This window comes from Pelodiscus sinensis, chromosome 20 (assembly GCF_052426305.1).
Source record: "Pelodiscus sinensis isolate ZL-2025 chromosome 20, ASM5242630v1, whole genome shotgun sequence".
In the NCBI taxonomy this organism is placed as follows: domain Eukaryota; kingdom Metazoa; phylum Chordata; order Testudines; family Trionychidae; genus Pelodiscus; species Pelodiscus sinensis.
In genome coordinates this window covers 2859048-2873346 of record NC_143071.1, presented here as the reverse complement: position 1 = coordinate 2873346, position 14299 = coordinate 2859048, and the positions used below count along the sequence as shown (strand labels likewise).

At 52.3% G+C, this 14299-nt stretch overlaps 1 protein-coding gene across 6 annotated transcripts in view; it reads right to left on the bottom strand.

Annotated features, from left to right (window-relative positions):
• BAIAP2 (BAR/IMD domain containing adaptor protein 2) overlaps positions 1-14076 on the bottom strand; it is a 92464-nt gene extending 78388 nt beyond the window's left edge. For all 6 annotated transcript variants that reach the window (XM_075904078.2, XM_075904076.2, XM_075904081.2 and 3 more), the window contains exon 1: positions 13917-14076. In XM_075904078.2, coding sequence (XP_075760193.1) covers positions 13917-13964 — 48 coding nt within the window. In that variant the 5' untranslated portion in view covers positions 13965-14076. The remainder of the gene's footprint in view (positions 1-13916) is intronic.
• Between the last annotated feature and the right edge of the window lie 223 nt (positions 14077-14299).

Sequence of the window (14299 nt, the reverse complement as noted above, 5' to 3'; positions counted from 1 at the left end):
TTGGACAAAGGCGCAAACGAGGTGGCATTTTCAGCCTGTTCCTAGCAGAACACGGCTCAGCCAAAACGTACGGCTGGTCTTGAATTTGCCGTTAAATTACTAAGGCGCATGAAACAAAACAAACCCTCAGCCTGGACTTTCTCTTGCACTTAGGTCCTGGGAGGAAAAGTTGTCGAAACACCTCTCTGCCTTCACCCCTGCCCCCCCACCTAGGGTCTCTCCCTTCCCCCCACCTAAGGGCTCAGAAAGAAGGTTAAACCTCCTTGTGCTACTCTGTGGGCACCAGTAAAATTCAGCTGGTCAGAAAGAGCGAGTCAGCAGAAATCACTTTATAACCATCTAGCACTGGAGTGGGCAATAATTTTTGGTGGGGGGAGGGGAATTCCAAAATTTTGGAAAGTGGTCAAAGGCTGCACTTTTCTGTGGAGGTTGGGTGCAGGAAGACACATGGGGTAAGGGACTGGGGTGGAGGAGACGGTGGGAGGTCTGAGATGGAGTCTGGGCAAAGGAGGGGGTTGTGACCTGGGTCAGGGAATCGGGGTGGGTGTTTGGATGCGGGAGAGGATTCCGGCCTGGGGGAGGGGCGTAGAAGGGGGTAAAGAGTCTGGGAGGGAGTTGTGACTTGGGGCAAGGGGGTGCGGAGGGTTTGGATGGTGACCTGGGGGAGGCAGTTGGACTGCAGGAAGGGCAGGGGTGCTAGAGGCAGGCTCTGGGAGGCACTTACCTAAGTGTCCCCTGGCCAGCAGCCCTGCAGCACCCCCAAGGCAGGCTGAACTCTCTGCCTGCTGCAGTCCCAGACCGCTTGGAACTGCAGCTGCTCCTGCCACACGGGAGATAGGAGATAGTCTATAATAATGGAGATTGCCTAACAAAACATGTAGATGGTGTCATGGGCACAGCCCACTTCTTCAGATGACCAGAGTTACGATTAGAGGATAAGGAAACACGAAATAAATAAGGGAAGGAGGGGGGAAGCAAGGTGGAATCTGTGCTCTGGATGGCTGATATCACGGCTTCTTGTAAGTTCCACTGTAGCCGGGGTGGGGAGGCGTCACCACACAAGAGATGTTTTCTGGCCAAGAAGAGTTTTTTCAGTTTAGTGGGAAAGGGCTGACTTCCTTCCAAGCTCCCCCGACAGGAATCAGGTGGCTACAGAGGAACGGCTCTTTATAAGTTGGTAGCAGGCTGTGAATGCCTGGTTCCAACCCTGCTCTGCTCCCGTAAATCGTCCAATCTCCCAGTAAGATGCCATGGTTACAAACGAGACACCAGTTCTCCGGCTGAGCTCTGTGGGAAGGAGATGTCAGATTCCATCCTCTCCCTTCCCCTTGGACTAAACTCTGGCTGTATACGGGGAGCAGCCTTCAGTCAACACAAGCTGGGGTAGCCACAGGATATTTGCCTCTCTGCCTTTGGGAGTAATCACTCAAGGATGAGCGAGGGCAGGGACATGAAATTCAGTTTAATACCCAAATACCTTTGTGCCCCCGAAGCGTGAATGAGCATTCTTTTGCGGAAGGAGAGGTCACCCGTCTTTCACCCTCACACCACCATAGCACACGGACGGTTACACACTTATAGAAGGTGGGGGGGGGGGAGGAGACAGAACAGACTCTGTCGAATAAGCTGATTAAACATCTGTCACCTCATCTGAAGCTGGCCCAACACCATAAAGCTCATTTTCCGCCCGAAGCGTTTTTATCCGTAGTTCCTGGTGCCTGTTCTTTTGAGAGAGTGAGACCGTTTAACGTGCTTCTGCAGACACAGCCGCTGCGGTGGAGCAGCATTGCTAAGTCTTCGCTTTCTCAAAAGTTTAGAGCAGCAGGTTATTTCAATAACAGCCCCCTTGGCACAGGGGCGACAGTTTAATACACTGTTTGATGGCAAGACTTTAAAGTTTGTTAGCTCAGGAATTGGTTTTCATCCTCAGCACTGGCTTCCCCCCAGCACTTCTAGCAGGCCAGCAGGAGTTATAAGTAAGCCCTGAGGCCACCTCTGTCCTAACTAGAAACTCCCTGCGCTCTGGAAAGCTTTGCAGAGACACCAAAAGAGCAAACGTCTCAGGCTAAGTCCACACTGGGAAGGTCTGGGGACAAAAATGCTGTCGCTGTGCAAAAAAAGTCGCCAAAAGCGAAAACTGGGCAAACCGTTTTTTCTGCCTCCCATGGTCAATATTTCCAGGCCACGGGGCTAGCACCCTGGTGGCAGAACAAAGCAGTGTGGGTGAACATCCCAGTGTGGTGGGAAGGCAGAGCTGATCCCTGTGCTTCTTGGGATTCTCTCGTAGCTCTGGGAGCTCTCCGTGCTGGGAATGTCAAAGCACCACAGCCATCTCTCCAGCCCTCCCTCCACAGCAGCCACCTGTCTGCCGGGCTCTGTCTACACTGGCATGAATTTCCAGAACTGCTTAAAAACAGAATACTATTCCGTTTTCAGTTTTTCCGGAAAAGGAGCATCTACATTGGCAGGCTGCTTTTCCGGAAAAGCCCTTTTTCCGGAAAAGCGTCTGTGGCCAATGTAGACGCGCTTTTCCGGAAAAGACTACTGGGCTGTCTACACTGGCCCTTTTCCAGAACAGTGTTCCAGAATAAGGACTTATGCCCAAGCGGGAACAGAATAGTTTTTCCGGAATAGCGGCTGATTTTGTACAGTATAGCGTTGTTGCTTTTCCAGAAATTCAAGGGCCAGTGTAGACAGCTTGCAGCTTATTCCGGAAAAGCGGCTGATTTTCCGGAATAAGTGGCCCAGTGTAGACACAGCCCCGCTGTGTTCCTAGCCGGGCAGAACAGGAGCATACCAGTGATTTGCTCTTTGTTTGTTCCCCAAATGGAGCCGCTCACTCAGCTGTTAGACACTTCCCAGAGTTTTGAAAGGGGAGGGAGTGCAGGCTTGCAGGGCCGCAGAGATCACAAAACACTGATCACAGCCATCAGGGCAAGCATGGTGGGATATTGCGGGAAGCTAGTTCTCTCAACAAAAACAAACAGCAGAGTCCACGCTGGGTCTGTCATCAAGGAATTGGTTTTATAAAGGGGGGAGTGGTGGTAGTGGGGGGGGGGGGGAGTGTCTCTTAAGGGAGGATTTTTTTGTTGCCAGAACTAGGTGATTTTCCTGACAAGTGTCTCATTGCCGTGTCAACGCTCTTCCTGGTTGGTCACCAAGAGGCAGCTTTTGACGTGCCAGATTAGACAAGCCCTGAGACAGCCAGTTATCTTTGCATAGTACACACACTGTGCTCCTCCAAGGGGGGTGATGTACACAGCGGGTATAAAGGGATAGCATGTTGGGCAAACTAGCAAGCGTATTGCTAATGAACACTGTTGGTCACCTTTTGTCCTTTGGTTCAAAATATGTCAGACAAGCGGTACTACGGCATTTTCGCAACACTCTGTTTCTCCATAATTACAGGAGACAAGTACCTATGAGAAGTTAATTACCACTATGGGACAGAGAATTTACAGATCATTCCTTAGGTGACATTTACTGCACGTGAAATTTGGCAGAAAGTTATGCTCACAAGTTAGTACAGGTGGAACCTCTCTAGCCCGGCACCTTTGGGACCTGACCGGTGCCAAACCAGAGAATTTGCCAAACCACAGGAGGTCAGTATCGTCTGGCAGCATGACCAACACTTCCACTGTGGACTGGACTCTGAAGACATCAAGGGGTCAATCAGAACAAAGTAACAGCACAGAATATAGAGCGAGGACGGGTGGCTGTAAAACTTTATGGGACTGCAGGAAACTTGGCCACACCCATGATAACTGGACATATGGCTAACTAAAAATCATGCCAGACCAAGGATATTGCTGGATCAGAGGTTCAACCTGTATTTCCTAAAATAGAAGGGAATAGATTCCTTCCACTGACCACCCCATGGTCTCTGCACCACCATTTAGAACAACCTTGACAATTCTCCCACATCCAGCCATTAGAAATGGGGCCAGTCCCCTTTCTCCGCACTTCAACACACATCACAGCCATTCTCGGATCAGGCAGAGCTGTTCCATTTAAACCTTTCTCTATGCAAAGCTCAGACCCACAATTCCTGGCTGAGAGATGTTTACCTAGAAGAAATACTGCCCTGACTTCTGGGGGGTGGGGGGGAGGGAAAGGATTTTGAATTCATTTGCTACGACCAACATACACACACACGCACACGCACACACTTTTACAGCAAAGTCTAAGAGGATATCCGTCCCCTCGCCAAGGAAAAGACTTACATCAAACAATGTAATGGAGTCTACAGACCGAAGAAAGCATTATCCCTAATCAAAACACACAGAGCTCTCATTGCACAAGCATTTTAACAGTTTTCCAGAGCCAGTGCCAGGCTGGTCACAGTTGGGTGCCTTGCATAATGCATCGCTGGGGCCTGCGAGTCAAACCTGCTTTTTCCTTGGGTGTTAACTTGACGCCCATTATATGGAACAAAACTGTAATCATCCCGGAACCGGCTGCAAGCCCTGGATGGCAATTAATCTACTGTACAGATGCAAACAAAGGTAAGTCATCTCGATAAACACAACAAGTAGCCCCGTGGCACCTTAGCGACTAACCAAAATATATAGATTCATGAGCTTTCATGCTTAACACTAGACAGTCTCCACAACAAAGGATAACTGGACAGAAATCAGACATCAGAAATAGTGGAGGAACTTTTTTACCAGCCTGGGCACTTAGGGATGTAAACGTAGCCACTCTTCTAAAAGGAATGTCACTCTCCAATTAGAGTCTACAGAACTGAAATGCATCTGCAGATTTGACACCCTTACCCTGGGCCTGAACATAGAAATTAACTGGATGGCACATTACAAAGCCAGTTTCTCTTCCCTTTAATATCCGCGTTTCCAAATCAAAGCTACGTATGGACACATCCAGCCCACTTAAATTAGTCTCATTAACATGAGTCTTACAATGGACAAGTCCTACCTCTGCTGTGTGTGTGTGTGTGTGTGTGTGTGTGTGTAATACATAGACGTTTCTGTTATGGCCACTCCGATTCATCTGATGAAGTGGGGTTTATCAGTGGTTCATCTCTAAGGTGCCACAGGACAACTCCCGGTTTTTAAAGTTACAGACTAACTTGGCGACTCCTCTGAGATCTTGTAAATACAGCACAGCTTGTGGCTAAAAAGGGAATCAAACACAAGACTCCTCCCTAGAGGTGCACAGTGCACATCTGAAGCCTGTTACGTAAAAGGCTTAGATGTCCCCTTTTTAGCCACTAAGATGATGTTTCTAGCCATTGTTATGCAACTAAGGACAGCCGCTTAAATACAGCCAATCTACAAAGGGGGCGGATGGAATGAGATCAAAGGGAACCAACTCCTCATCGGCACATGTTACGAGCCAAACTTTCAATAGGATTTTTGCTGGCCATGAATGTTTTTGGAAACTCCCTTCATTTGCGCAAGGGCCCATGTAACGAAGCCGGCCGCGACGCAGGCACGCAGCTACGAAATCGCGGCGGCTGCTCCAAAACGAAAGGCAGCACAAGCACATCCTCAAGGTGGGGGGGGGGGGAGCAGGTGAGATTCTCCAGAATTAACGTAGCATCGCATTAAGCAGAAAGGACGGCTTGGAGAAAACTCAGAGTCATCCAGAAAAAACCCAGGAGTAACTGAACATTGCAACGCAGAGCAGCTGACTAGGACATGAGAGTCACCATGAGGCCAAGGAGTAGCAAAGAACCAGGATTCAGAGAGCTTTTACACCACCCTTCTGCAAACCTGTGCTTCCTAACACAGAGATGGGCCGTGGAAAGAGTTCCCGTTGCACAGAACAGCCCTCTGGCTCAGCCACAGCAAACACAAAGAAAGCAAACAGATGCGTCTCTGCCTCTCCCACTATGTTTTCTTGGCCCAGCAAGGTGCCAGCCAATTTGGAGAAGGGTCCAGCAAGGCCAGTAGTCAGCAAAACCCTGGTAGCGAGAACAAACCACCTTCTTGCTCAAATTCTGCCCCATCAGCATCACTCACAAGTTGTCTGCCTTCCATATGCTGCCTAGGCAGAGTCAGGCGGGATGGAAAAAAAAAAAAAAAAAACCTGACGGCTAAAGATTGAAAGGGCTTGGTTTTGTTCCACTGCACTAAATTCCTCAGTAATGCTGCTCAACTCACTGGGACTGTTATGCCTTTATTCAACTGCCAAAAATGAAACGAATGCAAAGCACGAGGTCTCCCCGACACAGTCCCACTGAATTCAAGAGCAGGAGAGAGGAAATGCTCCAGAGGGAGTCTCTTCTCTCCCTGTGCTAGGAGTCCTCCCAGAAAAGCAGAAAGATGCAGCCACTCCTAGGGCCGCAAAAGTTTAGCTGGGCTCAGCTCTGCCCATCTGAAGTCGCCTGCCTGGTGGGAAAGAGGGTTTTAAGTAAGCGGATCTGTTTGGTGTTAGGGTTCTACTGGGTAGGAAATGAACCGATTCCCTTAAAGCCTTTTTAAAGGCTCAGTTACGTTGGCAGGGAAGACAACAGCTCTGTCACCATCGGCTCAAGCTGCCCCCAAAGCTCAACATGGAGTTAAAAAAAAAAAAAAAGCCCTGGTCTGTTCTCCTCTAAGAGGCAGAGGGAGATGGCGAGGAGGCAGCTGAGTCTGTCTAAGCAACGGAGGTCACTGCCGAGCGCCCGAGTGGAATGAAACAGGCGTGTTCAATCTGTAGAGGCAGTGACTTTCTGCACAACGCACGCTACTCTGGACAGAGGACGTGCACCGCTACCAGTCAGCGCGGGTCGGTAACAAGCCTGCTTCCCCGCTGTCCCCCAGCAGGTCAGTAACGCGCGTGCTTCATGCGCGATCCTTCCAACAGCTCTAACCGGACCTCGTTTCGATCCCGTCTCTCCTCCAGCCTGGCATTGCCCACGCTACAGACCAATACTAGCCAGATGCTGCAGTCGCTCAGGGCCTGGGGCAAGACATTTCGGCACTGTGCCGGAGAACCCCTCCATCTGCAACCCTGCACTAGTTCCAGGCTACCAGGGCTGAAGCAGTGAAGACCAGCCCTTGGGAAAAGGACGTCCTTAGTGTTATGGCCATTTTCCCTGTTGCCGGACATTTTCCAGACCGTAAACCGGCACTGCTGCCAAAGCCACCACATGCTCTAGGCTTCCCAGCTGCGGCTCGCTGTTTCTTCACCCTGACTAGAACAGCCACATTAGGAAGCAGAGGCGCCCACCCTGGGGCCGGCAGGGCATTCCTGGGGATCCCAAGGAGCTATTTGGTCCACTACAGGCTGAACCTCTCTAGTCCGGTACCCTCAGCTGGGTGTAGAACCAGAGAATCTGCCAGATCACGGTAGGTCGGTATTGTCTAGCAGCATGGCCAACACTTCCACTGCTTGCTGGGCTCAGAGAAGACTTTGAGGGGTAAGTTAGGGCTAAACAGCACAGAACCCTGAGCCAGGACTGGGGGCTATAACCAGACCTGATGGGACAGCAGCAAATTTGGCCGCACGCATGAGAAGTGGCCATGCAGCTAACTCAAATCATGCCAGACCAGGGATATTTCTGGACCAGAGATTTCCAGATCAGAGAGGTTCAACTTGTCGTGCTGATTCTCCCAGTGTTCCCCAGCTGCTAAACGCCATCAAAGGTCAGCCAACATCCACCGAAACGCTCGCCTAGTCCTGCTATTGTTCAATACCACTGCAGCACTAAGACACCAAAACCCGGTCTCTGTTGGCTTATGGGTGGCCACCCCGTCCCTCTGTACAAGGTTCCAGCCCCAGAGAGAGTATTTCAAGCCACTGAGGGCTGCGTGATGGTGACTCGAAGGGGTGGGGAGGGCAAGGCATTGTACACAGGAGGGGAAGCAGCCATGCCATTCTGTGCGAAGATGTGCCCAGGCTACTGACACGCAAGAGCGGCTGCAAGGAATTCCAATGGCTAAATGGGTCACCCCAGCTTCAGAAACTCATTATCTCGGCATTATTAATTAATACGCAAACCCTGGTGACAACTGTCCTCTCAGCCAGTCCCACCCTGCCTTTCTAACAAGGCTTCAGAGGGCCCGAGCCTCTGCTAGAGGGGATGTTACATGGGACTCGTGAGTAAGTCTAATTGCCACGATGAGCAGGCTCAGTACATACCTTCCACGTCCGCCTCTCCCACCCAGGAAGCTGGCACCCAAGGGACACCCCTTAGAAGAACACTGGTATCTGTGTGTTGCAAGTGCCACTGTCCTCACATTGCCTAGGCAATAACAGTGACACATAATGGGACTGTACGTATGGGGAGTCATTCTCTGCCACTCCCTCATGCGGTGAAGGCCCACACCCCACTCACATGCCAATGGCTGCTCCCCACAGTACTGGGAAACTTAAAATCTTAATGTGGCATCAGGCAAACGCACGTTCCCCAACGTCTTTCTATGGGCCAGGGTCTGCCACGAGGGGGCCCCGTGCCACGTAGCCAGCCACGCCGAAGGCGCCATCTTGGAGTGTGCCTGACAGCCACAGCTTCCACACGGAGGGAGAGCTGGGCCGAAACGGATGTAGGCTGAGCCCCGACTGACGCTGGAGGTTAAGACCAGGACCTTGAAGCAAACCAAAATGTGGGAATTAGTCATGGAGCGCAGGGATGCGGTGTTCTCATGGGATCACTTCATCTAGCCTTAGACGTTTCGTTGCCATGGAGACGGTCTGACGGCCACTTGGACCCGTTAGAACTTCTTTGCGGCCCTCACTTTCCCTCCCCGGGCGGGCAGGCAGTATCCCTGGAGGGAGCTTTGATCCCCCTCATCCAACAGGAAGCGTTACTGTGCTACACAACACATGCTGGAGAGCTCATGATACACAAGTCTACCCCATGAAACCGTCACACTTGGCCAAACCGTTTTCTATTAACGACTCGGGAAACAGGAAGATCCACGGCATACCGTAAATGGGACACAAACAGGGGACAAGCTACCAAGCCAACGAGCTAGCTCAGGGTAACAAGCCTACAGGCAGGGAGTGGCCAGCTGCCGAGATCCAACCAGAGGTGGCTGCATTTCAGCGATGCTAGTTACAGCTATCCTGGGAAGGGAGAAGCTATACGAATATAAAGTCACCATCCGCTTCCTTTTTAAAGCATCCCCACTGTATCTGGATATTTTTCAGGGCTAAGTTATCGGCGCAAAAAGCTCAGGTCCCTGTCAAAATTCAACAGCAACGAAACTGAAAGAGGAAGAAGCCCCGAAAAACCACAGGGCTGAAGTAACAGCCATGCCCACCGCCAGGCAGTGGGTTTCTTCCTATTTGCCTCATGCATCCGCAATGCAAACTCTTTTGGCCAACGGAGCAGAAAATACACAAGACTGCAGAGACTAGTGTCTGGGGAAAATGTTTCCCTGTCTTTTGTAGGTGCGGCAAGGGGAGGGAATACACAATCACCTGCCATTGCCCCTCCCATTCACCTGAACGGGAGTCTTGCACCTTCTCCCCAGACTCCGAGAATGAGGAAACTGAGGCTCTTGTGTTCACAATGACATTTATTTACTTCTGATGCTTAGCAAGTGACTGAGGAATTCTGCCCTCACTTGCTCAAGACACCTTCTTTTAAAAACAGAACCTTTCTTCAGGGCAGCCCAGAAATCCTGGCAAAACCACCGTCCGTAGGAAAAGGCGTTTGCAACGTGACTTGGAAGCTGGAGTGATGCTTCCAGGAATATAAATCCACCACCACCGAGAGCATCCCACTCTCCAGGGGAAGAAACGTAGCCAGCAGGTCCCCTGCCCAACACAACTGCTCTGCAAAACACCGCTCTCCAGACGCATTTGACTCTGTTCAGAGGGGCAAGGCAGCTTCCCCCTTGCTGAGTAAGTGTCACCGGGCATGTGCCAAGTTTCCCATGTCGCCTCTGCTAACAGCCAAGCTGCTCTCGGCCTCAGAACCGTGGCAGCAGCTGCGCGGAGACCATCCGGTCCACCCGGATGAATCAGCGCTTGCGGAGAGTGGGATTACGTTGGCGGAAGGTGCCAGCTGCCTCCACCCCGCTCTGTAATTACTCCACATGTGTAGGCAGCTGATTGTAGAGGCAGCATCGGCGAGGGGGAGGCTGACAGCTCCTCCACCATCTCATTAAGCACAATCATTCCGAGGGCGAGCGCCGGTGCTGGAAAATAATTACAAGGGCCTGCCGAAGCAGAAGGCCTGGGGAAAGCTTCGGCGCAGGAGCAAAGGGCCAAGACTTTTTCACGACGTTAAAAAAAAAGTTGCCAAAAGCCAGCTGCTTGCTCCAGTGTTCGCGGCGCCACCCGGCGCTCCAGCCGCACGGCAGGGCGGTGAAGTGGTTCCCACCAATTCCCAGGGTGCCAAGCGGCATCTACTCCCACCCAGCCGAGCACAACGCGGGCGCCCCCCTTCGGGGCTCTGCAATTCAGTAACTTCATGGAAGCAACAGAGAGATTCGTCCTCTGTTAACTCAGGTCTGGGGCCTGCCTCCCAAATTGAGGCAGAGTTCCCATAAGGTGAGCACTTACAGGGCGGCCACCCAGGAGCGAATCAGGTGCCGCCCAGTTGATTGGCAGAGCCACCCACAGCTGATCACAGCATACGTTTCTCTTGATGGTGCACATCCGCACCGGCCTTGGTGCGTATAACAAAATGTATTCTGCACCTATAGATGGAAAAACTGCTGCTGCGGAAAGCCTGCCAGCACAGCAGTTTGGGATTCCAAGCTGAGTAACACTTGGCCCAGAGAACCATTTTAAATGGAAGTATTCGACCCGAGGGACTCCAGAGCTTCCATTTGCCTTAGGAAGGTGCCATCCCGGTGCCACCAGCAAAGGCAAACGGACGACTGGCGAGAACAACCAAACGAGGGCACCGTCTGAAAGTAAGACAGGAAGAGGCACGCTGTGTAGCTCGAAAGCCGGTCTCGATTCTCTCGCCAAGAGACATTGGTCCATGCCAAGGTATTCCCTCCCCCACCCCCATCTCTTGAAAACGAAGATTGTTGTCCACGCACTCACGAATAGGAGCAGCCCCGACGAGCTGCGGCTGTGCTGCCTTCTGTACCCAATCGAGAGGTGAACGTTTAACTGGTTATCCCTAGACACTGCAACTAGGGATGCAAGATCCTGTTTAATTGGTTAACAGGTTAACCGCTTAAAGGGGATGGTAGGCGGGAAGGGAGATGATCCAGCTCCTACCTGGGGCAGGAACGTGGGGGGGGCACTCCATGGAGCCTGGAGCACCCCCCCACCTGCCTTCCCCTTTAAGTGGTTAACCTGTTAAATACTCTGTTAACCAATTAAACAGGATCTTACAGCCTTACCACCCAGTTGCATTGCAAAAGGGCTTTTCTATAGGAGGATTTGTAGGGAAACTGCCACGAGACAGAACATTCTCATTAGTTCACGTGTTGCCGTCTGCAGCTAGGACGCTATTAAACCCCCAAATCCTATCAAATATGCAGCAGGAAAACTACATCTCTTCCAACAAACCACTCCAGGGCTCCCCTCCTGGCCCCCAGTCGACGCCTGCACTAAGCTGTCACTGTTTGAAACCGCTCCCCTCGACATTTATGGAAGTCGATGGGAGAAGACCCTGAATCTCGTTTCTTGGATAATTTCTTCTGACGGTTGTTCCTCGGGATAAGCAAACGTCTAGTTTGTCAGGGTCCCTGTTAGAGTTTAAAACACTTGTCGTTTCACAGTTAACTCACACTCACACTTTTCAATGTGGGTTCTGCTCACACTGCAAGCCAGGATAGCTTCATTTTCACCAAGTATCTGGATTTGCACCATACAGCAGACTCAAAGTTATGAGTTGTTTTGTCATTAGGCCTGCCACCTTTCCAGCTGCAGACTGAGGAACGCAGCACTGCAGGGGTGCGTGTTCAGAAGGTGCCCTTTGCAAGCAAAAAAGGTAAAACCTTGGGTGTGCCGGAATGACCGATGAAGGTGATCCCACTCAGAGACAAGGCTAACATTCCTGCTTTCTTTCCACGGAGAAGCAAAGAGCATAAACTTTACTCAGCTGGTTTCAGACAAGACCCTCTTGGCCAATGTAAACACAAAGCTTAAAAAAGCAAGTTCAGTTTGCCAACGTCAAGGTAAATCGCCCCAGCGGATCACATGGGCATGACAAATAAGCCACGCAGCAGGTTCACAACAGGACTGTGCATGGACTCCCAAAGAAATCACTCCGTACCCACATTGCAAACATGCTATTAACACAGCTCTTCGAAGACAAACACCTTTACGACTGCCGAGACACCAACAGAAACTGCTTGGTAGCAACTGACCCTGGAGACAGACCCATACAAATCACAACATTCTGAAGGCTGGTAAGTCCAGTTTACTTATTCAGCAGCTATCATCAACATGTTTGCTCAGCTTAAGCACCTGCAGAATTCTTAGACACCGAGCCTTTCCGATTAGCACAACACTCGGTCACACGAGCAAGCAAGCACTCAGACTGCAAGGGAAAGTTAACATCCACGCATGCAGAATAGCCACCGTCAAACAAGCAGCAGCCTAGCAACACAGATTCTGTTAGGTCAGACAATTTTCCAGGAGGGAATGCACGCCCCATGGACACCTGCTGTCAAATTAAACTTTCACAGACACGAGAAACCTCGTTATCAGATGGGCCACAACAACACAGAGCTCAGAACAGGATTTTAGTTCAGCAGCTCACTGCTAAAATGGGCCTAGGATTTCCCACCCTGATTTTTCCTTGCTTTTCGCTTCCACATAGTTCAATGCTCCAGCCATGGATAAAACAGACAATAATGGAACCGCTCCAGCGTAACACACGACCACCAGCAATAGCATCTTAGGCTACAGGGATTGTAAGAGCTGATCACAGCTCAGCAAGAGCAGAGACACTTCACAGACCCTAATCCACACAGTGAGAGAGCAGGTTGGTTGTGAAACTCCAGAAAGGAAAAAGTCAAGAGATTCACCAACCTCCGATATAGCGAAATTACAGACACAGAGCGAATAACATGCTTTAAAAGAACCAGCTGCCTTGCTGGTAGATTTCTCTTCCGTTAACAGGTATATTCTTTACTCCCATCTGGCTCTAGCATCATCAAGAGGAGACGCATGAATAAATGAATCTGTCTGGTCCGCACAGGATTCCTGGCTTGTGAACAGTCATTAAAAACAAAAGAGTTCTCCAGTCCACTGATGCCAAGCCCTGCACCCCCAGGGCCACAGTGGTTCTCGGATGCAGCTGTGAATAGTGCAAGGGTTTCACAGCACAGTCGGACGCACCTATAATTGTTTAAGACAATTCATGCTGGTGCTCTGCAGAGGGCTGGGAGATTTTACTCCGGCGACCATAAGCGACCAGGGCTTCCCACACACCAGCGCCTATCACCTCCGGTGAGGCCCAGGGCCAGCCAGGAAACCATAAACCCTTGGGAGCCATAAGGAGGCAGATTGGACATTGGGCTTGATGTTAAAGCGCTGCTTTTGGAACCACCCAAGGAACTAGTTGAAGAAGAAAATATTTTTGCCTGATAACATTTAACGGGGGGGGGGGGGAGTTAAAGAGCCCGCCCGCTAACCCAGTGCGCTTAGGAATCATGTTCACCCCCCACCCAGCAGACTCTTCCCATGAACTAGGGCTGGGAGCAAGCACCGAGGACCAGGGCTTCAGAGCGGCAGGAAAATCAGGAATTGACTCCAAGATGCCCTGGAAGAGGCGAGGCGAGGCGCGGCGCTGGGAAACCTCCCACACAACTCCAGAGCCGCTCGGGCGCTTACATAAGATGGCATCGGTCTCCCCCTGCGCTCAGCGCAAGCCCCGGCCCCCGGCCCGGGGAGCTGCTCAAAGAGAGAGGCCGGGGCAGGGCGGCGCCGCAGGGACCTTCCCAGCCGGGCCCGAGAAACGCGCCGGGCAGCGCCCCAGCGCCCGGCTCCCAGCCCCGGGAGCGCGGCGCGGCAGACCCGAGGGGACGGGGAGGGGCGCCCGCCCGGCTCACCTTGTAGACGGTCTCGGTGAGGCGGTGAACCTCCTCGGAGCGCGCCATGCCGGCGGCCGGGCGGGGGCAGCAGCGGAGCCGGCGGCCGGGCGGAGTGAGGCGGGCGCGGCAGCAGCCGGGCTTTTATCGCCGCCCCGCGCCCGGCTCCGGCGGCCGCCTCCGCCCGCCTCGCCTCGCCTCCTGCCCCGCCTCGCCTCGCCCCGCCTGCCGCCGGCTCCGGGCGGCCCCTGCGCCCCGCAGCGCCCCCCGAACCGCCCCGCGCCACCGCCCCTGCATCCCCCAACCGCCCCCTGCCCCCTGGAACTGCCCCAACCTGCCCCCCGAACCGCCCCGCGCCACCGCCCCTGCATTCCCCCAAGCGCTGCCCAGCCCTCGAACCACCT